Source organism: Protopterus annectens, chromosome 2.part0 (assembly GCF_019279795.1).
Source record: "Protopterus annectens isolate FY-2018-M chromosome 2.part0, PAN1.0, whole genome shotgun sequence".
Taxonomy (NCBI): domain Eukaryota; kingdom Metazoa; phylum Chordata; order Ceratodontiformes; family Protopteridae; genus Protopterus; species Protopterus annectens.
Window position 1 is genome coordinate 1,751,016,148 of NC_056728.1, and position 26,028 is coordinate 1,751,042,175.

The following is a 26,028-nucleotide window of genomic DNA, read 5'->3' on the forward strand; positions in this document are numbered from 1 at the left end:
TGGAAATTTTGGGGAAAAACACAGGCAAATTAGTAGGATGAATACTGGATTCTGACACCACCTTTGGAAGAAATGATGCATTGGTACTTAAAGTTACTCTGTCCCTATGAAAAATAAAGTGTGGGGTTTCTGAGGATAATGGTTGGATCTCCGAAATTCTTCTGTCCAAAGTAATGGCTACTAAGAACATTGTCTTCCATGAAAGATATTTAAGGTCATAGGTAGCTGCAGGCTCAAATGGGGATTGAATGAGGTCTTACCATTACACGAAAGCGCTCATCTGTGATTTGTGGAATTTTGTGGAAACATAAAGGAATTTGTACCTACATTTGTGGCCTGGACTTTATTTCTATTTTTATTGGTTTTGGTTATACCATTATTGTGTGGATTGAATGAGGTAGTGTAGCACCAAATTTAGGTCCCAAGGAGGAGGAGGAGGAGGATCTTTAAAGGGAGGCCTCAAGAGTAGTATGCCTCTTAAAAATGCTTTCCATAACTTATGAGATGCTACCGACAAGCCATCTATCCCAACATGAAAATTTGATATTGCTGCTAACTGGACTAACTGTGGAAGAACTAGCTCCTTCATCAGAGATGTGATAAAAAAAATCCAATAAATTATGTATGGGAGCTGTAAAAGATTCAATGTTATGTTTTTGAGCCCAAAAACAAATCTTTTTCATTTGCTGGAAGGTTTATGGGAAGACATAAAAATATGACGGACAGGGAAGACAGCATTGGTTGTCTGGCTATCAATGGAATTGAAGACTCCAGGCAGTCAGCCTGAGATTTGCCAAATCTGGGGGTATCCTGTCTGTTGGGTGAGATAGGAGGTCCAGAGCTGGATCCAGAAACCAAAGTGGTTAAATCGGGTGAGGCCAAAGAAAGGGAAGCCAAATCTGTCGAGGCCAATATGGGGTAATGAGGATGACTTTGCTCTTCAACCTGGAAGCTTTCTGAAGTAATTTGGGAATTAAAAGAATGGACGGATACACATACAGAAGACCGGGGGATAATCATGAAGCAGAGCATCTTTCGGAGATTCCCCCTCTAGAAGAATTAGGGCAAAGTAGCTGCTGCACTTGTTGTTCAGGAGGAAAAAAATAGACTGCAGCAAGGTTGGCCCCACTGATGGAAGAGCTTTTCTGCAATTTTCTTATTGAGGGACCATTCATGAGGTAGAAGAATGAACCTGCTAATGTGCAGTGCTAAGAGAAAGCGGTTGAAAAAGAGATCACCCGCTGCCATAAGCTGATAGCTTCTTGACACATTGGGTTGGATTTGGTTCCTCCCTGTTTGTTGATGTACCAGACAACAGATATGTTTCCTGGCTGTACTGCAATTGTCCCCAAAGGGAGAGCATTCAGAAATACCTGCAATGCTAACAGCACTGCTCTCATCTCTAGGACATTTACATACAATTTGGCCTCCTCGGTGAACTAAGTGCCTTGGACAGTCTTCCACAAATAATGATCCCCACCACCCTAGCTGGGAAGCATCCGTGGTCACTATGGCCGTGGGCTAAGGGGGAATGAATGGACAACCTTGTAGAACCTGGTTTGAATGAATCTTCCACTTTAGATCTCTCTTGCAGATGTGAGTGATTCTTATCTTGTATGGCACAGGTTCATAAAGAATTAATCAATGAGCAGCTAACATCCATTACACAATTCTCATATAAAATCTGGCTAGTCGTACCAACATTATTGATGCTGCCATTGATCCCAGAGCCCAGAGGACCAGTCGGGCCGAAATTGAGGTGCTACAGATTTTTTTACTTGAAGTCTTATAGTGAGCTCTCAGTAATGAAAGGGAAGCAATGGTTGTCTTTGTATTGAGAATTGCTCCTATAAAATCTAAAGACTGAGTCGGTTGCAAATATTTGTCATAATTTATGGTTATTCCCAGACTAGAGCAAGTCTGGAGAACCTGATCTCTTGCACATATGAATTGATGCCTGGTTGGAGCAGTAATGAGCCAGTCATCTAGATATGGAAACACTCTGAATCCCTGCAGACTCAAGGGAGCTAATATTACTGCCATGCACTTGGTTAACACCCTGGGGGCTCTGGTGAGTCCAAAGAGCAGTACTCTGAACTGATAATAACTAGCTCCCAGACAGAAGTGCAAGTACCTTATGGATTGTCTGTTTATCTTTATATAACAGTACCAGTCCTGAAGATCTATACAGCACACCCAGTCATCCTTGGCCAGAAAAGGGAGAATGGACTGAACTGTGACCATCCAAAATGTGGTTCTTTGAAATGACTTGATAAGTTTGTTGAGATCAAGAATTGGTCTCCAGTCCCATTTTCTTTGTCACTAAAAGGAACGTTGAGTAAGTTCCAGATTCTATCTGGTCTCGCGGGACCTGTTGGATGACTCTCTTTTCTAGCAGTTTTCGTATTTGAATTGCTGCTTGTTCCCTCTAACTGAATGGAACATCAGGGATTTTTCTTGAGATGGGAGGTGGAAGGGAAAAGGTCATTATATATCCTCTAAAAATAATCCTCTGCACCAAAGTATCTTTTGTTATAACTAACCAGGGTGTCTGGTGCAGGGATAATCATCACCAGACTGCATCCAGAGGTGGACAATCGGGCCTCCTTTCAAGAACACTGGTAGGGTTTGTCAAAGAATGAATTTCTGAAACTCTAGTTCTGCAGGCCATTTCTGCTGCATGGGCAGTGGCATCTATTTGAATTCCCTTCCCTTCTATGCATCTGGGGGAACCTCCTCCAAGTGTGTCCTGGAAAGGACCCTGAGACTTTTTGAATCACATTTTCTGATCGCCTCACTAATTCTTAGAAAAGTTTTGTTGAGGGGTCAAAAACACATGCCCATGGCAGACAGGGTCTTTCCATCCTTCTCACACCTGGATAGAGCGTTCTTTACCTTGGGGCCAAATAAAGATGTTCGTTTAAAAGGGGCATTGAAAAAAAGAGGACTTGAAAGGCACCATGTCAGGAAGTAATAGAACAGTCTTTGTGGGTTCTGTTCAAGCAGCTTTATTATGTACAAACACATCACGATTATAGCTTATTAACTTTAACTTAGGTAACTGATATACAAACTAACTGCATTCATTCTCACATCCTCACTGTCTGGTTGCACTATCAAAATGGCACAGAGTACAGCACGTGCCTGCTATTTATATATACACATTCAGTCCTTGATCTGCTTCTTAAAGACACAGCATACATGCTCTGTCCTACACTCCACAAACTCACAAAGGAGAACCCAGGCAGGTCTCCTTATGTAAATGCCTGAACCCACTGCTCTTGATGTTCCCTCTGCTGCGTTTGAGATCAACCTGATGGAGGAATTGGATATGGACTGAAAGGTATCCATCTGGGAAGTTATGGAGGCTTAAATTTCCTCAGAAACAACACTCAAAAGTGTATTTGATAACTCCTTAAACAAATTCCCCTGTAATCTGGTAAAATGTGCAAAGTTGTTGAGAGACATCAGCACAAAAGTGGATGAGGCATATACATGCTTCCTAAATCTGTCCATCACCAGTAACTCCCTGTTGGGGGGATGGACAGTGGAACTTTCTTCAGCTAGTTTGTCTTGGTGGCCACTGCAATGATTATGGCATCAACAGGAATTCTCTTACTCAGGAACTGCCTGTCCGTGGGTGGTGTCATTATCCTATCTGGTCTCTGAGCAATGGGTTCTATGGTGCCTGGATACTTCCACGCCCACCATTAGATTATGTCAATGAGCTCGTCTGCAGGTGGAGTCACCCAGGAGGTAGAGGGTCCAGTATCAAATGCCTCCAGGAGAACAGATTCCTCAGACGTGGAGTTACTGGGCATCTATCCACCTCTCTGTTTAAGGATTGCCAGGGTGTCTCCAAATGAGACATCTTCAAGAGGTGATTGTGGAGACATTTCGCCCTCATCAAAATCCGTATCCTCTGTGATGAATTCCTCTAGGGAATTAATGTGCTTCCTCTTGTACATCATCTTTCTGTGGACCTCCTCAGTAGGGAGGAATCTGAAAAGGAAATTACAATTCCCTGAGCAGGAGCCTGAGGCTTTTGTACTGGCTGTCCCAGTGGAATGAGATGGTGAGGCTTTGAATGCTGAGCCATCATGGTGGAAAACTTCAGATTTGAGGGGGAAGGTTTCATCATAACTGCCAGAGCAGAAAAGACCCGTTCTGCAGCCTCAAAGACTGAGCAGCCCAGAGAAGAAGAGGACAGAAGACCCAAGAAGACGCACTTCTGGATTGTAGCCCCTTCCCGCTCTGATGGCAAGACCTCTGAGGTGGAAACTGGAGCTGGGATGTCCAGTGCCAAAGCTCCAAGGTGCAGAGACAGCTTTGAAAATCTTGGAGTCAAATGCAGCACCCCAGATCCAACAAACAGACTACGGCTCTGGGAGCTCTCTGGATGTGAAGGAACCAGAGCTCTCAGGGATGGCTTTGGATCCAAGGATAAGGATATCCTTGCATCTGAAACTGACAGATCCAGACAACTCAGACCTAGGAACTCTGACACTACAGTGGTAGACACAGGAGGAACCTGTAAAGGGAGAGTTTGGATCTGCTGACTCGGAGGGGTAGGAGCCAAGGAAACTCCAATATGTCCTTGCACTAAGAGGATTTTCCTCACCAGTCTTTCCACATCTTCTTTGGTTAGGCTCCTGGAAGAATGAGCAGAAAAGGTATATGAAGATCTGGGGAGCTCCAAAAAAGGTAAAGGTACTCTATCTGGGACAGGGTCCATACAGGGAGAGTACCTTACTCTAGATAAGGGTTTAAAATGCCAATTTGGGTGGCATGGGATCCAAAGGCATAGGATCTGATAACTTAGAACTTTTCAGATCCTATTTGGAAACAGTCGGATCAGAAACAGATGGATCAGATGATTCTGAAGCTTTTGGATTCATAGCTGAATTGGAATCAGTAAATTTTGATTTCTTGTGGTCCGGGGTTGAGAATGTATCTTCTGCTGATCTTTTTCTCAAAGAATCTGAGGTAGAAGATGAAGAGGAAGGCCTTGGAGAAGAGAATTTCTTCAACTTAACCTTTGAAGAACTACCTTCAAAAATAGCTTATCCGAAAGAGGAGGGAAGAAGACCTTTCAATATCAGCTTATTTTTAATTTCCACTAAAGCTCGTGGATTGAAACTATGGCATATAGATCAGTCTTCCTGCAAGTGAAGATGGCCCAAATAAACGCATAAAGTGTGGGCATCTGAGAAAGCCAGTTTATGCCCACACTTTATGGATTTTTTAAAGCATGCTGGCTTTTCCGACATGCTTAATAATTTGTCAAAAAGAGAAAAAAGATATTTTTTAGAATGCAGAAGGAAAAAAGGGAAAAATACCAACAATGGTAATAAAGAACTACCAGGGTAGAAGAAGAGATTCTAACAATAGTATCTGGAGCGTATGCAAGTACAAATGAGGGAAGAAAAATAGAAAGGTATTACTAATTAGATGTAAATGGAAAGTAAGGTAAAGTTTCTGATTAAAAAGATATTCAGCAATTAGGAAATAAACTACTGAAAATATGTAATTGTCACTTATCTCTATGAAGGTCAAGTCGGATCCGAACCCATCATTCGAGGACAGAATGAAAATTGACATCAGATATAATCTATTCATCCATCCAGGCTTATAAGTCATATTAGACTCCTATAGTGACACCTATGAATAGCTGCCATCCAAAGAGTTTACTAGTTAAGTAGGGAACAGATGTAAATTGCCAGGCCTTTCTTCCATACCACACGCACATACTACATATACATCTAATGACAATTTGAAATTTGCCAATCGAACTACCACATTTCTTTGGGATACTTCACTCTTGTTAAAACGAAAAAATTAAAACGGAAAAAAATGTTCTGCATACCAGTATTCTTCAGTTTGTTCGCTTCTTCCCTCAGCCTTTCAATTTCTTCTCGAGCAACTTCCAGCGTTGGGTCTATAAAATAGAAAAGAATGAAAATACTACTGAAATACACGTCTAAAATACAAAAGAAATCTTCTGCTTAAATTACATATTTCCCTCATTTTAAATACAGTTCTGCACATGTAAAGTAAATCACTACAGAATTACATAACTTGTGTAGTAAATAACACTTCAGCACCCAACTCTCTTCTTCTCAATCAAGTTTACCACATCATATAAACCCAACAAAATAATAATTCATAGATGCTAAGTAAAATAAAATGCACTGATCCTATTAGAGGATTCACTCCGAGACCCTTGAGATATTATGATCGTTAATATATTCGCAAAGCAAATAGAACTGGTCATCCATCACATTTATGTACATACAGTCTTCAAAGGAGTCCTAAAAATGAAGCTACTTTGAATAAAAATAATCCTACATACACAAACAAATGAGCATTTCAAGCTATTATTCATATTTTAATGTAACTATTTCCTGGCTGGAGAAACATCCTTCCTCTACAATGTCCTAATTATCATGCACACCTCTTAAGTCTACCCAAACAGACTGATACAATGTAAATACACAGAATTCCTCCAGTACCATTTTGCCTGGGGATGTCATGCCCCAGCCCACAAAGTTATTTATCTGGGTTCCTATTACGTTATCAAAAGATAACATAATTGAATGGCTAAAACATCAAAACGGCCACATTTCAAAGTTTGCACTATGGAATTGCAGTACAGTGAAGACTGGGATATATGCCCTTTCCTCTCTGTAGTGCGATCTCAAAGTTAGAATACATATTTAGCGGGGGGTGTGGTGGTGCAATCCCCCACAATAAAAGTTTTGAAATGCATCCATTTCGATGTTTCAGCTGTTCGATTATGTTATCTTTCGATAACGTAATATGAACCCATTTATCCAGCCCTCACAGTAATACAAGTGAAACAGTAAAATATAAAAATAAAGATGTTTTTGTAATTAGAGGTCCTCTGCAATACTACCTTAAGTTTCTCCTGCCTTTACTTGCTGACATCACCTCCATGCACACTAACAAATTCAATACGATTTTGTACCCTTAATGGCTGTCCATTCATTTTGCAGCTACTGCATTAAAAACAAAATCATTGAGAGCATAAACAGTGGCTGATTATCTATTTATAACAGCTTGCAGTACTAAGACAGAAAGGGGTATCTAGGCCCCCAGACAGAAATGGCATGCTTGCAGGACAGGAATAAAGTTATCTGAAGAGAATATTTTCTAGTGGCTGTTTGGAAAGATTTGTCATCAGTAAAAATGCATCACAAAGAGGCATTATGTTTGCAATTTGTGTTAACAATTTTTTTTTTTTACCTTTAACTTGTCTAAATAATACAACAGTGCCAGAAGAAAATGGCTCACGTGACCTGATAGCTTGGATAGACTCTGTTCCTTTAATGCAAATAATTCTTGATTGATATTAAGTGGGGAAAATCAGTTTGTGCTGAATAAGGCTATTTGTGTTACACTGCAGGCAATCGTAATAGAAAACATGCATAATATAAATTCATTGAAGTTTTACTTCCCATTTCATCATCATCATTATCAGCCCCCTTGTCCCCATTTTTTTAAATAGGGTCAGAATATTGTGTTAACTGTCACCAACCCTCTCGGTTCAGTGCCACATTCCTGCCTTCTTCAACACTCATGTCTGTTGCAGATGATCTTTCACACAATCCATCCAGCTCTTTGCTGGATATCCTAGATTCCTCTCAACTTCTTCCTGTCTGTCCCAAATCTTATTTACCAGACTGTTTTCTGGTTATCTGCACGTGTCCAAAACACGTGGTCTGTTCTCTGATCTTTTCTGCAATTGGAGCTACTTTGGCTTCTGCTCTTATGTCCTCATTTCTTCATCTGTCCCACAGTGTGCATCCTACCACACTTCTCAGGCACTTCATTTCTATCACCTCTAGCTTCTTCAACTATTCTGCCTTTACTGCCCAGGTTTGTGTACCATACAGTAGTACTGGTCGCACCACTGTCTTGTACATCTTACTTTTCAGCTTTTTTGGCATTCTTCTGTCATAGACTACACCTGACACGCTACGCAAGTAACGCCAGTTGGCTGCAGCCCTCTGATTCTAGCTTTGACCTCTTCATTCAGACTTCCCTTCTCCTCAGCCACCCCTCCCAGATACATGAAGCCATTTAGCTGTTCCACTATCTTCCCTTCTATCTCTGTTCTTAGCTTCTTCTGATTTCCTTAATTTGCTGCCATTACCACTGTTATATGTGCTTAGTTTCATCCCATGTACCTTCAGTTTTGCATTCCATTTTCATATCTTTTGCTGAGGTTCTTACTCAGAGTCTGCCTGCAATGCCACATTGTCTGCATACAGCAACTTTGTTGATCTGTCCCGTCCAATCTGTTTGCTAATGTAGTCCATCACCAGTATGGACAGCAGTGGGCTCAGAGCTGAACCCTGATGTATACCCACTCCCACTTGGAACCCTTCTGTGAGGCTGAACACTTTCGTACTCGAGTCATTGGGTCCTTGTATATAGCCTGCACAAATTCTGCCAATATTTCTGGGACTTCAAACCACCGCAGTACTGCCCAGAACAGCTTTCTTGGGACCTTATCATATGCTTTTTCCAAATCTAGAAATGCCCAGTTGGACTCTCTCCTCATCTCTAGCGTCTTCTCAAGCATCTGTCTCACTGAAAAGATCAGGTCAATTGTGCTGCATCCTGATCTGAAACCGAACTGCTAGTCTCCCAACTTACATTCTACTACTCTGCGTACCGGTTTATCAATCACCCTCTTCAGAATTTTCATGTAATGTGATAGAAGTTTGATGTCTCTGTACTGCCCACAGTTGTGGATGTCTCCTTTGTTCTTGTACATTGGCACGAATATGCTTATTCTCCAGTCATCTGGAGTATGCCTTTCTCTCCACACTGCTATGAGTACCCTCAGGAGCCATTTCTCCCCTGTCTCATCAAGCATCTTTATCATATCTGCTGTGACCTCATCTGAGCCTGCTGCTTGCCCCGACTTTGTTTTCTTTAATGTTGTTCTTACTTCTAGACTGGACTCCTCCTCTTCTCTCATCGTAGGCTGTTTCTGGGGCAGTACAGCTTCTTTTGGGGTTTTCTTCATTCAGAAGCTGGAAACAAACTACAAATGAGATGAGATGAACCAGGTTTAATACACTTGTTTTAGCGCTTTCTTCTGAATGTAGCACAATATTTCCTCTGAAGCATTATGCCATTATGCAAATCCAGTTAAATACCATACTTTCCCCTCCCTAAAAAACACAGATGATCTACAAAAACCAATAGGCCACAAATTCTAATTTAAAATACACATCACTATGCAAATTTCTAAAAGTTACATTATCTTATAAAAGCCACATACTCTAAAAGACTTACGCAATGTAAGAACGAAGTTTCAAAATACTAGCAATAGATACAGATTCATTCAGTCCAGCTGGCACACAAGCATTTAGTCTAATTTGCCACCTTAACTCCTTATATTCAATAATGTCAGCCCATGGGCCACCTCTTACATTTTTGTTAATCACTTCTAAGCCCATGAACCTAAATTCATACCCAGAGTTTTCAACCACATGTTTACAAAGTGCGTTAAGATTATTTTTCCTAATGTCATTAATATGTTCATATATTCAGTGTTTTGAATCTTCTCTGGGTCTTTCCAATAACACCCTTTACATTGTTTACAGGTAGCCAAGTAAATAATACCAATAGTATTACAGTTGCAGTAAAACATTTTTGCTCGAATGTGGGTACCATTTACAGTGATGTCGTCACCTTCAATAATGTACTTACATAAACTATAAAAAACACATTTACGGGTACCATTTCTCCTAGTAGTCTTACTCAGGTCACCACCCACTCCATTTTCTAATAGCTCCTTGATGTTCCTCCCCCCTCTTGTAAACCATTTTCATGCCTCCCCCCATTAATTTTTGAAATTCATAAAAACATGAAAAAATACTCCAGTTCTTTTTTAGAATTTCATAAATGTGGGTGCAATCGGGGGAGTAGGTAGTAATAAAAGTTATTTTGTAGCCAGTTTTATCTCCACCAGCAAAATCATTGTTTGAGTCCAGGGTGTTCATACCACTAGTTAGCAGAGGGAGGTAAAAACTATTGTTCCTCTTGTTGGTGTCCTCATACCTTACTCTTTGGACTAAATTTTGAGGGTAACCTCTAGCCAAAAACATGTTGGCCAAAATTTCACATTCATTTAAGTGGGCTTCCTCCTCTGAAACCACCCTTGTCAAATGCACAAACTGTCCTTTTACAATGCCTTCTTTACAGTAGCTGCTACCCAGAGCATCAAAATGTAAAAGGCAGTTTGAAAACGTAGGTTTCCTATAAATACTGCTGGTCAATCTTTTATTGGTAGTGCCGTTCACAATTTTCGCATCTAGGTAAGAAATATCATGGTAACTCCACTGGGAGGTAAGACAATGCCCTATTCTTTGCTATTGCAACTTCTTTCTTTGCTTCTTTGTTAGCCAACCAGTAGTCCTTCCTAGCCTGGTCAGTCTTCTCTATCTCCCACTTCTTCCTGCACTCCTCCTTTATTTTGCCATTTGTTAACCAGGTAAGGGAGTTGGTCTACAGACCCATTTCAGTTACAACCCAGGCTCAGAAGAGCAAATAATTTTTTGTACAAATACACATTTACAGAAAACTGTTTGTCAGAACTATATTTACAGACAAATATTTATACATTGTGTAGATATTTACAATAGATATGGTAATCTCAAGCAATAGGTGAATACATTATTTTTACACAGAAAAGATGTTAAGTATATTTACACTATGTATACAATAAAAGGCAACATATTTAAATGAATGGCAAAACAGCTTAGTTATTCTTTACATTAAATTCAGTACTACAAAAAAAATATCAAACTGCACTCCTTTTTCTACATCTGATAAAAAGCTATGTATGAGCATTTGTGTGCACGTAGGGTCTAAGTATGAATGTAGGAATACTTCTTTCTCCTTGGTATGGGAACAGATGTTTTCTGCTATAATCATTTGTTATACTGTGGTATGTTTCTCATTCTCACCCAAAACTTTCACGGAAAATATAAAAATATAAGTGCAGTATGGCAGTATAGTGTGTGCTTTATGGGGAACTGCAGTCAAAGTACACGGGGAACTGCAGTCAAAGTGGAATGAAGCAATCTGCTCCACACCATCCTACATCCTGGCATAGCTGCACCAGTAGCCTACTACAGTGCTGTTAATCTGAAACTATACTAACAGGAAGATTGAATTATAGTTTGAGGAAAAAAGGAGAAGATGGCACAGAGTGTAAAGGAGACGACAGAAGCACTGAGGAAAGTTAAATTATTTTAGGAAAAGATAGAACATTTTTAAATGTGCATGAAAACTTAAAGAAAGCAACAGATTATTTTATTTTTCAGTAGGAATAAAAGAAGTGCAAAGAAAGAGGAAAAGGGAAGAGAAAACTTTGTTAAGGACAGATTTATCAGTCTATGAGGCCATTTTTTATAGCAGCTGCTCTAATTGGCGCGTAGTTTATAACTTAGACTTATAAAGGTATAAATGTAGATGGAAACAGAATATAGGAGGAGTAGGAAAAATGCAAGAAAATGAAGAGCCAGTGTGAAAAATATTAGAAGAAAAGACCGACAACTTGAGGGATAAGGAAATAAAACAAATGTCAAATCAAAAATAAACTTCATATCGGGAATGTCCGACTGGGCAAGTCGTCCACTTTTAGTGGAGGTCCATGCAAAAAGGCTCCATTACAATAAATCTAAAAACACTTAGAGCAATAGTTATTCACTAGCAATAGAGCAATAAGTAATGTATAAGGAATAAAGGCGATTTATATACAGTAATAAGGAAAATTACATAGTGGAACAAAAATTTAGCACAACAAGCCAGCAAGAACTGTCAGTACTACATCCAGTATTTTATGATCTGCAAAGTATTTTTATAGTAAACTGTAACATTGTTCCTATCCTAATAAAATATACGTTTCACCAAACAGCCCATTTTGGGAGTACTTCATAATAGAGTAAAGTAGTAATACCTGGTCCAAATATAAGAGGGAAGGGGGAAAATAGAATGCAGAGAAAGAAGGCAGTGAGTGGGTTAGGAGTGGAGTGGTTTAGTGTGGATTAGAAGGTGTAGAGAGAGTACAGAGAATAGAAGCTTAGAGAAGAAACAGTGAAAGGTAAGCTATATGAACAGACACTCTTTTAAAAAAGGGAAACAGAAGTTGTTTCTCTGTTTTAGGGAAAGAGGTACAGAAGGTGATAAACAGGTAAATCAATTATAGCATGGTGAAAGTATACAAAAAGTGAGGAGTTGTGCACTGAGAATGTATGAAGTATGAAAGAAGACAGGTAGAGGGTGAAAATGTTATGGAAGGAGTTGGTCCAAGAATTAGAAAATAAGATTCAAACAGAAGAACTAGGAAGAGTATTAAAAGATGTGAATGAGAAAACAGCCCCAGAATCTGTTGGTCTGAGTTATGAGTTTTATAAGGGAATGTCAGAAGAACAGAAAACAATATTTTTGCATTTAATGAATTTATGGTTGGAAGACTGAATTACAGAAGCAATATAAAGAAGGGTAATGAAACTTTCCTAAACAAAAAAAGAAAGAGAAGAATTTAAAAAAAAACGGAGGCCTATAACACTAGAAAATGCAGATTATACGTTATTTCTGAGAATATTATAGAAAATATCTCAGAAGGTATTACAGACAATTATAGGGGAGTGGGTATATGCTATTAAAGACAGTAAGATTTACCAAACAATTACAGTGAAAGAAGTAGTGGCTTGAAAAGTGAAGGAAAAGTTGTTGTGAGTGATGTGGTGCAAGCCTTTGGCAATAGTATGTCAAACAAATGTGGATTATTTTAAAAGAACGTGCAGTAGGAAAGAAGGTTATAATTGTGTTAAAGACAATATATGCAAAACCGTGGGTGTCAGTAGTGGCTAGTGGATGAAGGAGGAGGAGGAGGAGTAAAGAAGGGCTAGGGAAGGATGAAACAGAGGTACTCTTTACCTATGGGTTTGTTTGTGATGATGATGAATGCTGTATTTTTTTTAAATTTTATTTTAAACTTTATATGCTTGTTAATCGAGTGACCTGGAAAAAATGTGTGGTCAAATGACTTGCTCAGAGTAGCACAGCAAGTAAAAGCAGGATGAAAGAATAAAGCTCTTCACTCAACTAATGGATGCAGATTGTTAACAGCTCATAGCCTTGATCCTCTGTACTAACTGCCAGACAGTCTCTGGTTGCGATAGGAGGAAGTGAAATGAAAGAAGCAAGCTAGGAAGTGATGACGGGAGTGAAATTACCTTCGTTAATATATTATGCAGATAATATAGTAATGGCAAAAATAAAAATATGACTGAAGGAGGCTGTGGTGAGGATTAAGAGGTTAAGTATAGTGTTATATCTGAATAAGAAAAAAGTAAAGGATTTGATAAGAAAATTGGTGTCACACGTTTTGCAGTGAATGAGATTTAGCATATTACATATCACATTTGAATTAGTAGTGAATCAGTGAAAAGACAAGATCAAGGACATAAGAAAAATAATGTTATGGGATAAAACATTTCAGTTGTGTTATTTAAAAAGCACACGCTAAATACTAACATTGTAAGGAAATTACCATCCTCGTGTCTGGGTTTACATTTCCTATGAAATGAGAAAAAGAGTTGTTGAAGATATATTTTAGTTTTTTCGGTGTTCAAAACTGTGTCCTATTAAAAGGCATTAAAGGAAAATGCATAGGATGAATTTAGTAAAGCATTAATCTTTTTTTCTGTATGAAGATGTGTAAAAAGAAATAGGGGGCAAAGAAAATAAAAAGGGAAAGTGAGAACTGTGAAAAAATATGAATGCAAAAAGTTATGGAAAATGGAAATGCAAGATACAACAACAGAAAGAAAAGGGCTGTATAATAAAGTAATGATGGACAGATATTTTGTTTTTCCATGAGAAACATAAGATGGAATAAAAGAGTCAATAAAAATAGGCAGATAAAGACTGAAGGGAATTTTTATGGAGAATGCTGCTGGATATATGAATATCCCCAAAAAATGACATTTATGAATGTGGAAATTTTTTAATGGAGAATGCTACTGGATATACTTGTGAAAGGGAACATGAAACAAAATACAAGAATGGGATTTTTTATAAAGCAGTAGAAACGTATTAGCATTTTTTTGGATTATAAAGGAATGATTTTCAGAAAAAAAAAGATGAATGTTAAAAGAATAGTGACATGAACATGGTTTTGTATGGAAAGTTTAAATGAGGGGTAGAATGGATGTAGATAAATGCAAGACAAAAAGATGTGATAAATTATTTTTAATAAGGAAAAAGAGGATAAAGAAGTAACAATGCAAACTAAGCCATGGCTGTAGAAAAAGTGTTGGGAGGAAAAAGGGGTTGAGAAAGATAAAATAATGTTGTAAATATCGTCAATGAAGGTATATACAGCTGACTAAAGTGCAAAGTACAGTCATGTAAGTAAGCTTCCACTAAGAACAGATATTCAGATAAATCACTACTGCAGTACCTCCTGCCAATGATCAGACCAGATGACCAGCTTCCAAAGCTTTAGGACACCTTCCATGTGCCCTAGCCACTGTTCTGCATGAGGAAAGCAGGATGAAATCAGTGCCTAGAGTGCCAAAACGTCAGAGCATTTTTTTGCCTAAGATGAAGGAGGCTACAGCCCTGACAGATATGATGCATACTAATAAAAATAGCAATAATAGGAACATTGATGGAGGACAGACCTACTGCAGCAGTGAACTATTCAAACATCTACTATTATGATAAATTTGCTATGTTCATCATAAGATCACCACTGCAGCATCCTAGGTTACTACAGATGAATACCAGTGCTTAGAAAGCAAGGGAGGAGGAAGATAGCTCAAGAGTCCAGGAGCCCCTTTAAAACAGTTATAGCAAAGTTTGTTAAGGACCTAGAGAAGGAATCTAGCTTGTAGTGTTTGATAAAGTGTGTACAGATTACCAACTTGCTAACTAGGATCCTTTGAGTTCACTCCTTTCCAAAATGCCACAGAGGTTACCAGAGTCCTGTTAGACTGGGTCTTAACTTTGCCTGGAAGTGCCTTATTATGGTGAGAATAGCAAAAATAATAGCATGGCACAACAATTTAGAAAATTGTGCATTTAGACACTGCCTCTAATCTTAAGCCTTCTGGATTTTGTTGCATATAACCTCCCATTGCTCTCTTCTAAACAGCTTTTGCAGTCTCTCTTCCCAATCTTTTTTAATCTCTTCTGATTGATTCTTATAGTTATCATGCAGTATTTTATATGCTAATTATCCCCATTTTCACAGAAGTTTATGTTCTAGATTCAACTAAAAACTCTATCATAGAAGGTTTTTCCTCACAGGATTCCATTCCATTACTCTTTGCCTATACTCTATCAGTCCCTGGTGGGAAGGCAGTATCTAACGTGCAATCCAAACTTAATTTTTAAACATCTTTATTAAATCATCATTTAAGATATAGAAAAACATACATTAAGAAAAAAATATATTAACATTTTTCTCCCATTTACATACATTATGCATCACATATCTTTTCTTTCTTTGTAACTACCATCAGTAAAACATGATATAAATTGCTGAATTACTGCCTTCCCTTTAACCTCACTCAGTCTTTACCTGAACATTATTCTGCATGTATTGTTTCCACAATTTCCATTTATTTCTATGTAATTTGATCCTTCCCTTTTCTAAAGATCTCTCCCCTCCAGTTCTTTTATCTCATTCATCATATTCAATACTTCAAATACAGTTGGCTTAGATTCTGATATCCATTTTCTAGAAACTGATTTTTTTGGCAGCCAACAAAATTAAACTTAAGGCCTTACTATGTCAGGACAATTCAGATCCTTTGTCCAAGCTCAACAAAGACTTTTCTTAGTTAAAGCCATTTGCTCACCTGACATTTCTGACACAGTACTCTGTAGGAAATTTTTTAAATCTGCCAACTCATTACACCCCCAAAACCTGTTCCCAGTTATCACTTTCTTCCCCATCAACTCTCCAATATTTGCTAATTACCCGAGTAAAAAATCTGTGAAATCTGCTTGAACAAAAATACCTGTGAAACCACTTCCAAGAAAAGATCCTAAACTTTCGGCAGTTTGTTGCATACTTAGGAATCATATGCAGTCCTCCTATTCTTTTCTTTTCCCAATCTTCTCTAACCTCCTCTGACTGATTCTTATAGTGTTTATTCAATATTTTATATGCCCTACTAATTATCCTTCTTTAACAGCAGCTACTATTTTAGACTGAAATAAAAACTCCACCATAGCAGGTCCTTCACTTTAGACTCCCCTATCCCTTTCGCTTTGCCTGCTCTTGACATCAATCCCTGGAAGGGAAGGTAGTCTCTAGCCTGCAGTTAAATCATCATCTAGGCCTCATCTCATTGTATTACCTTTCTTCTGTAGTTATTTGTTCTCACTACCTTTGTTCTTTTGCCAGTTTTCTTCAGTAAATGCAAGCCTCCTCTTGCCTATTTTCTGTACCCATACTTGTATTCATCCCACTTGGTAAAATCTCCGTTCTCCATTCTCATCCTGGCTTAGTTCTTAGAATACTTACTGCTACTTTACAATCAACATGGTTATTTTTTTTAAGGATCTGCATCAAAAATTCAACACACTATTTCAAGAACTTCTCCCCTGCTTCATCACTATCATCATTGCTTTCCATTTTGAATTATAACTTTCTGCTCATGTTATGTACATGAGCCTTAACTGTGCAGTCCTAAATACTGCTTTCAGTCATGCAATCCTAAACTACCTTGTTCTATTGTAAGAATCAACTTAACTCACTTAACTCTTGCATACTTCTCTTCTCAGATACATTATTTCAACTCTATTAATTATTGCCCAACATTTCTCCTCTGGTTGATAAAAATATGCCTGATCTGTACATAAAACTAAAAAGGAGTAAACATTTTTCACCATTTGTATCTTACTATACATACACATAAATGAGCTTCCATTTTCTCAGTCTTTGTATTATTATTTAGTCTCTTCACACATATCCTTAGCTGATGTAACAGAAGTCTTTTTATCCATACTCCTATATACTTCATCTCATCATTCCTCATAAGTATGAGTATTGCTGAACCAATTTGCATCTGAGTACATAATTTATGGCTATAGCCGTTGTTTTATATTCATTCATTTTATATTCCAGAAAGACCTGAAACTGTCTAAAATGTTCCACAACACTGATGTCCTTTTCTGGATTCATCAAGTACAAAATAATACCATCTGCAAATAAATCCAACTTTTCTTGATTACCAAACCAATTACATCCTTACATTCCTATCAGCAGAAGGAGTTGATTCTGACAACATTCTGGCAGAAGAACAATGCACTAAAAGTGGGGAACAGCACAGTGTTCGTGGAGAATGATTACTCATTGTACATCAGACAGAATAGGAGCAAATCTATTCAGGAAATGTCGAGATGCAGGTATGAGATCCAAACTGCTGTACCCAGCTTTCTTTAAGTTATTCTTCCCTGGAGGAATAAAATTATTTTTTGATGAAGTACATGCTAAGGAAGAAATACAACAGTTTGTCCAACAAAAAGTGAGTTGTGAAACAGATGTGAGATTCTGCTTCTTGCTCTTCTAGTAATAAAGACCATAGAGAGACTGTACCTGTGAAACCTTTTCCACTGTTTCAATGGAAAATATTGCAGAGAAGGAAAGAAGCACGAGATTTGACTAGAAGAATTGAGAATATGTTGGAAATGAAGCAGAGAAAGGATTTCGTAGATTAACAGTTATAAAACCAGTAACTTAATATGGGATTACAATGCAATAAATATATTTGTGGAATACGGCAGAACAAGAAAATCTGGAAATATTGAACTTTTTCAGAGCATGTAGCACTTGTGGGGGACTCTAAAGCATATGCCCTACTTCATGTCATTAATGTTTGGAAAAGTGCTTTGGGGAGGTTAAGAGGAGGGAGAATGTTAACTGTAAGTAAAGATGTTCTTTTCTTTAAATAGTACCAATTTTGTGACATGAGGTTTTCTTTACATGCTATAAAGTTTTTTGCAGTTATGTTTAAGTGTAATGTGGATTGTAAACAGGTGCTGCTGTTTTTTTTTTTTCTTTCTTTCTTTTCTCCCTCTCCTCTTGTTCAGTTTAAAAAAAGCCTGGTTAAAAAAAAACATGGAGAGAGAGAGATTATGTGCTTTTTCTCATTCTTGCATGGGGAAATTACTGCATTAAAGGCCTTAGATTGATTTATTAACAAGTTTTAAGAGACAGCAAGTAAATAAAAAGAACACTTAACATTATGAGGCTTTTTTCTAGCAAATACATGTAAGCTCTTTAACAATTCTACAGTTGGTCTTCGTGTTTCCATGGAACAAATCTGATAAAGAGAAACTGGCTGCCTGGTCCTCATGTCTCCATGGAGACAAATTGGCTACAGTCTGGTGGAGAGTGATTGGCTGAAGAAGAAAAAAACCAGAACTTGGCTAAGAGATAATGTTCTCAGAAAGCATTCAGGGGCTTTCCCAGGGTAGTTTTAATGTTCTCTGAAAACATTCAGGGGTGTTCCAGCTGGGACAGCTATACAGATAAGACAAAACCAATCAGCACTTAGTAGAAGCACAGGCTGCACCATGTTTCTTAGCATGGATGGCCTTTCTTTAAGGTTAACTCAAGTCTGAGAGTGTGGCAGTCAGTTTGAGACTTTTGTTGCTCTTAGGAGGTTGAAAATTCAATATCTGAAGGTGTGCATAGTTTCGTGTGTTAGTATTAAGTTAATAGGTTTTAGGGGGGTATGGGTATTTTTTTTGTTTGAGGGCTTTCAATAAAACAAAAAGTTTTATAAGATGTGACATAGGCTCAAATGGATATGACAAGAAACAACTGTATAAAAGTTCAAACTGCCAAAGAGTGTATGCATGTAATCCAAAAGCTGGGACTACACATTTAACAAAAAAGGTTTTTATACATAAAAGGTGGGACTTTTTAATACAATTATGCTTTCTTTAATGTCTTTAAATGTAATAGCCTTGCAGAAAAATACAAGAGTACCGAACTATATCAAAAATGTAGAGTGCAAATAGCCATGTTACAGGAAACATGCTTAGAAAGAAATGAACATGTGAATTTGATAAAGAAAGATTTTCAGGATGGTTATTCAGCAGAAACCTGGGACAAAGGAAAACAGGAGCACTTAAATTAATTGCAAGAGGAGCTCCAATACTGATAGAAAAAGATAAAGATAATGGCAGATTTGTATTGCTAAGGGACTATTGGCAAGGGAGGAGGATTACACTGGCATGTATTTACATTCCACCTAAAACTGCTGTAATTGAGCTTAAGAAAATTCTGGGAGAAATAATCAGTTTTCATTAAGGAATATTACTTATGGAGGGACTGGAACATGATTTGCAGTAGTGAGGATGTTTCTAGGGGGCCCATAAGGGAAAATATAACAAAGGAGGGTAGATTCTTAAAGAAATTTACAAATATATTTGGCAAGGAAGATGTGAATTCAGTAACAGGAGTTCGGAGTGAATTTACATATTACTCCCCATGATACAAAAACTGGGCTAGGCTAGACATTTACATTTCACAGGAACATGTGCATTTAACTGAAGGTCTTGATACCCACCTAATAACTATTTCAGATTATGCACCAATAACAGCTAAAATAAAAACACAAGGTAATGAAATAAAAATGAGACATTGAGGCTTTCCTATCTATCTGCTGAAAAGCGAGGAATTTAAGGAATGAGTAGTGGAGATTATTCAGGAGCTGTTAGAGAGGATAAAAAATTATTCTGAAAATATAGCTAGGATGGGATAAAATTAAGGTGGAGTTTAAAAATGGGATGGAAATAAAAGAAATGGAGCTATGGTTAAAAAGTAACAAGAATTATTTAGAGGGACTGACAAATGTGAAAGTATTACAGAATGGGGGAATCTCACAGAACAAGAGGAGGATCAACTGCAGAATCCTAGGCAGAAAATAAGGAATTGCCTTGATAATATGCAGAAGCTTAGAAAGATTGTGGTTAAGCCACTGTTTTTTGATAACAACACAAGCCCATAAAAACTTTTAGCACAACAACTCTCAGGCAACAAAAAGTAGAAAGGGCTGTCACCAAACTTAAGGAGCCTATAACAAAGAAGATAACAAGGGTTCCTTTAGATGTATTAGAAATATTTTAGAAATTCTGTGAGAGTCTCTATAAAGCACAGAAATATGAAAATCAAGAAAAGACACAAATGGAAATGTTTATGGAAGAATTAAATACCCCAAGGTTAGAGGTATATGAGGCTCAATTACTCACAGGATAGGAGGAGATGACATAAACACTGTGATGTATAACCAATCTACAGGAAAGTCCTCAGAAATAGATAAAATTCCTGTGGAAGTTTGGAAACTGGGATTTAAAAACTGATAAAGTTCTGGAAGATTTTGTGTAACAATGTCTTAAGAGGAGGAGAAGTAACACTGTCCTGGAAGAAAGCAGTGGCAGCTGTAATACCCAAAGAGGATAAGGATCAATCAGCTCCAGCTTCACACAGGCTCATTTCAATACTAAACAATGATTATAAAGTATTCATGTCTATAACAGCTAAAAGAATGGCAAAAGTAATCCCCAAAACGGATAGATATGGATCAATGTGGTTTTATGGAGGAGAGGCAAACATTTGGCAACATTAACAGAACATTGATGATCCAGAGGGAAGTAGAATGTAAGAAAATACCATTGTCTATGGTGGGTCTTGATGCAGACAAAAGCACTTGACAGAGTAAGCTGGAACTTTATGAGCAGGGCAATGGAAACATTTGCATTTCCTGAAAAAAATGTAATGTTGATTAGGAGAATATATGAGGGATTGGAGGAAACAAATTGGGTGGGGTCCTCTCTGATAATTTTTGCTTGAGCAGAGGAACCAGGCAGGGGTGTCCTCTTTCCCCTTTATTTGCATTATAATTAGAAACATTGGCAAACAAAATAAGAGACTCAGAAATTCAAGGATATAATTGGTATGGTAATCAAGAAAAGCTGACTTTATTTGCAGATAATTTTTTTTCAGGTACAAAATAACAGAAAAAGACAACACTGTGTTGTGGAACATTTTGAGATAGTTTCAGATCTTTTTAGGATACAAAATTAATGAAGCTAAAACAAAGGCAATAGCAGTAAAGTATGTACCCACACATGAACTGATTCAGGAATACCCATATTTATGGGGATAAGGAGCATGGATTAAAAATGATTCTAGTGTGGCAGCTAAGGATATGTGGGAAGAGACTAAACAAAAGATGATACAAAAACTGACAAAAATGGAAGCATTTTTATACGGATATGGATAGTAAGATACAAGCAGTTAAAATATTTTTAGTCCCTTTAGCCTTATGCACAGATCAAGCAAATGTTTATCAACAAGAGGAGAAGTTGTGGGTAGCAATTAATAAAGAACTGAAGGACTTTATCTGGGAGGTTAAGATGGCAACAGTCAAGTGGGATAAGCTGATTCTTCCAGTAGAACATGGTGGAATGGGATTAGCCAACCTGAAGGGGTATTTTAGAGATACACAGTTAAGACCCCTATACAGAGCACCAGCAGAAAACTATAATTCAAAGTGGAAAGGGATGATGATGAAACACCAGGGAAGCTCAAGAAACAAGTAGAGACTGGGGTTTTGGGTGCAGGCTTTTAAGAACAATAATCATGCATAATATTATATCTATAAAGTAGTAGAAAGCATTCTAAAAACTAAGCCAACATGGGAATAGAGAAAGTAGACTCTGCCGATAGGGATGACTGCAATTATGGATACAGACAATAGGCGAGAGGGGGCCAGACCTTATTTGAGAAAACTGGCAAAAGAACCAAGGTATTGGGAGCAAATAACTAGAGAGGGAAATATGATAGAATGGGAAGATGCCAGAAATTTATTTGGACTGCACGTAAGAAACTGCCTTCCCTATCAGGGACGGATATCAGAGTACAGGCAAAGAAAAAGAAATGGGGGGGTTCTAAACAAAAGACCAGCACTGGTAGAGTTTTTAATAGAATCTAGAACAGAAGCTGCCATTAAAAAAAGGAATAATTAGTACAGCATATAAAATAGTGTGTGATAACTATAAGAATCAATCAGAGGAGGTTAGAAAGGATTCGGAAGATAGACTGGATAAGCAATTCACAAAGAAACAATGGGAGGACATATGTATGTCTCCCAAATGTGCAACAAAATCTAGATGATTTACTATTTTTGCTTGGAAATGTTTACATAGATATTTTTATACCCCAAGTAGACTCCAGAGAATTTTTTCTCAGGTAGACAGTAAATGTTGGAGGTGTGAAGGGAAAGAAAGAGATAATTGGGAACATATTTTCTAGGAGTGCAGTGAGTTGTCGGACTTTAAGGATTCCCTACGGAATATGCTGGGTGAGCAGATTGGTCTGATGAGGGAAATTATTTTTCTGAGCTACGACAAAGAATCAGAATTGCCTAGATATGGCAAGGCCTTGCTGTGTTTAATAATGGTGGCTGCCAAAAAAGCAATTCTAGAAAATGGAAATCAAAATCTAAACCAACTATATTGGAAGTAGTGAATACAGTAACGGAGATAAAACAACTGGAAATGAGATCTTTAGAAAAGGGTAGGAGCAAGCTACATAGGAAAAAAATGGGAATTGTGGAAACAATACATACAGGGGAGGAATGAGGCCTAAAAGCAGCAAGACTTAAGGTGAGCTATGTAATGTTTGAGTGAGAAAGATTGGGTAGACTATAAGCAATGTATAATGTTTGTAACTGGGAATGTGTCAGCATGGTTTGTGATGTAAAATGCTTGCGACTAGGATTGTGTTGTTGTGCTTTATTTTCATTTATATAAATTTATGATTGCCTATGTAGTAAGTGATGGTTTAATGAATATCTTTCTTGTTTTAAAAAAAAAAAGCAAGAATTGAATAATTTATGTAATATTGTGTAGGTTATATGATATTATACTTCACGTATATTGCTGTATATTTGTTATGTTAATATAGCTTGATTACTTTTACATGAATGTAAATTTGCCTATGTCACACATGATAATTCAATAAAGGTGTTTGAAAAAAAAGATGCTGGTACTTCCCCCCTCCTTTTAAAACACTAAAACAAAATCTGCCAGATCTTTACCACTTTCTTCCCTCCTAACATCTACAGAAATACCATCTGTTGCTGTAGACTTCCTTTCACATTGATTATCACTTTTATCTCATCTCCTCATACCGTAACTATTAGTTGTTGAGCTTCATCTCCATCTAACCATGGCATAATTAAAGTTTCCATAAATATTTCCATTTATACCCTTTCTTGGTTTCCAAATTCATCTGCTTTATAAAAACATTCATAAAATTTCTGAAATATTCCAATACTGCTATAGGATCTCTCATTATTTTTCTTATCACATGATCTCTTAAGTTTGGTGATAACCCTTTCTACTTTCTGATGCCTAATTTGATGTGCTAAAAGTTTTTGTGCTCTGGAGTTTTTAATCAAAAAATATCTGCTTAACAGCAATCTTTATAAACTCATGCATATTATTCAAATACTCCTTCTTGTTTTCCCTTTAGCACTCTGCAGTCAATCCTCTTCTTGTTCTGCGAGTTTCCATTTATTCTGCAATACTTTAACCTTTGTCATCTACTCTAAATAATTATTATTAACTTTTGTCATCTACTCTAAGTAATTATTATTACTTCTTTAACATTTCTCTTTCTCTTATTTCTACCCTGTTTTCAACTCCATTTTCATCTATCCCATTCACAACCTATCCCTTCTGAAAAAATCCACCTTCTCTATTCACTCTTATGAATAATTTCCAGTACCCATACACTGAATTTCTCTTTTTTTAACAGGTAGGTGAGAAAACATCAATGTCTCATTTTTACTTCATCACCCTGTATTTCTATCTTAGCTGTTATTGATGCATGATCTGAAACAGTTGTATGTCAAAGTTTTCAATGGAATGCACACGTTCCTGTGAAATATAAATTATATTCAGCTTCATGCAGTTATTGTTCTTTTTCATAAATTTCTTCAGAAATGTACAAGCTTTTGTTGTATTTTTCTCACCTGTAAGAAATATTCCCTGCTGAAAGCTATTTATCCCACAATTTTATAAGCTCCATAATAACAGTTTTTGATGGAATGTAAAGACATGCTAGTATAATCCTCTGCCATTGCCAACAGCCCCTTTTAACTCCAAATCTATTTTTGTTTTCTTTTCTTCCTTTTCTATTAGTTTTGGAGACCCTCTAGCAATCATATTACTACTCCCCTTTTCCTTTCTCCTTGATATTTTGCTGAATATTCATCCTGAAATCTTTCTTTGTCAAATTCACATACTCAATTTTTTCCCAAATGTGTCTCCTACAACATTGCTGTCTGCACTCTGCATTTCTAAATATAATTCAATACTCTTCCTTTTGTCTGTACCTGTAATGCCATTTACATTTCACAATCATAGCCATTATGTTAAAGAGCTATTGTTCCCATCTATTACACATGACAGATTATTTGAATGTGTATTTCCTACTGCTGTCTTACATGCATATGTTGTTTGGCAGGCTTATCTTTTACACAGTTGTTTCTTCTCATCTCCATTTGAACCTACGTCACATTTTTGAAGACTTTTTCCTTTAATGAAAATTCTCCAACAAAAAATATATTTTAAGAACAAGACTGTCTTCTATTAACTTAGGATAAACATAAAATATATGGATGGGAGATAGGAAATTCACCCCGGGGACCATGTCAGTCGCCTTGCTAGACAGGGGTCCAGGGAAGTAAATATTGTGGGAAGAAATATCCGGGAAATTGTTTGGTTAGGCTTGTATAGGCCCTAGGACTGACAGCCTAGTACCAACCTATGAACCTATATGTACCTTTTCAACAAATTAAATTTAACCCTTCAGATAGGAACAATTGCTCCAAATTGAGAGCTGGACCCACAGGCATTACCTAATCTAAAAAAAGAAGTTATGTTCTTACTATAACATTCCATCTGCGTTGTTGATCTTCATTCATTCATGATGGACGGGTTTTATTTGGTGCTCGGAACCGACTCAGCCAATATAACAAGCTTGCACCAGCCAAAAACTCTCGAGCTAAGGTTACCCACGGAGACCCTCTCCTCATCCCCTCAGATCGAGTTTTCCCGTAAGAAAAATAAAGCAGAGGCTCTGTTGGAGCAAATGCCCTATCACGTAACTAGGACCAAATCCGAACCTCCAGGTGTCTTTCTGAGGGGGTAGGAGGGTGGGATGTCATGCATGAATGAAGATCAACAACAACACAGATGGAACGTTATGGTAAGAACATAATTTCTTTATCTGATGTTGTTAATCTTCATTCATTCATGATGGATGGGACAGAGTCACTAGCTACTTTAAGTCCCGGGGGGCCCTATGGAAGGATATTCCTGAGCACCACTGAGCCAAAGGATTCTCCCCCCTGGAGACCAAGTTCAATTTGCAATGAGTGGTAAAGGTATGAGGGGTAGCCCAAGTGGCTGCTGCACAAATGTCCTCCATAGAAGCTCTGGAATGAAAGGCCACCGAAGTAGCAACTGATCTGATTGAATGTGCCTTGATTTTAGTTGTGAAACGCAATTTGTTCTGCTGATAGACAAAAGAAATGCAGTCTCTCAGTCATTTTGCAGAAAGGAGGGGTTAGTCTGAAGAGATACTCTCTCTCTGTGGAAAACTATGTAAGGATGTTTTACGGATAAGGCCTGTAATTCTGAAATTCTTCTTGCCGATGTAATAGCTACCAAGAATAAAGTCTTCCAAGACAAGAATTTTATATCGCAAGTGGCAGCAGGCTCAAAGGGATGACGAGTCAAAGTTTGTATGACCAGCGTCAAATTGCAAGGTTCAACGGCCTCTTTGAAGGGTCGTTTTATATGTATGATTCCTTTCAAGAAAGTTTTACAGAGATGGTGAGACATTAAAGAGGAATCTTGGAAACCGTTATAGAAGTTTGA

At 37.5% G+C, this 26,028-nt stretch overlaps 1 protein-coding gene across 1 annotated transcript in view; it reads right to left on the reverse strand.

Moving 5' to 3' along the window:
- The window catches only part of CCDC30 (coiled-coil domain containing 30), a 2,524,512-nt gene that overhangs the window by 1,405,885 nt on the left and 1,092,599 nt on the right, over positions 1 to 26,028 (reverse strand). Inside the window, exon 9 of the mRNA XM_044060442.1 lies at positions 5,867 to 5,938. Within this exon, the coding sequence (XP_043916377.1) occupies positions 5,867 to 5,938 (72 nt within the window). The remainder of the gene's footprint in view (positions 1 to 5,866; positions 5,939 to 26,028) is intronic.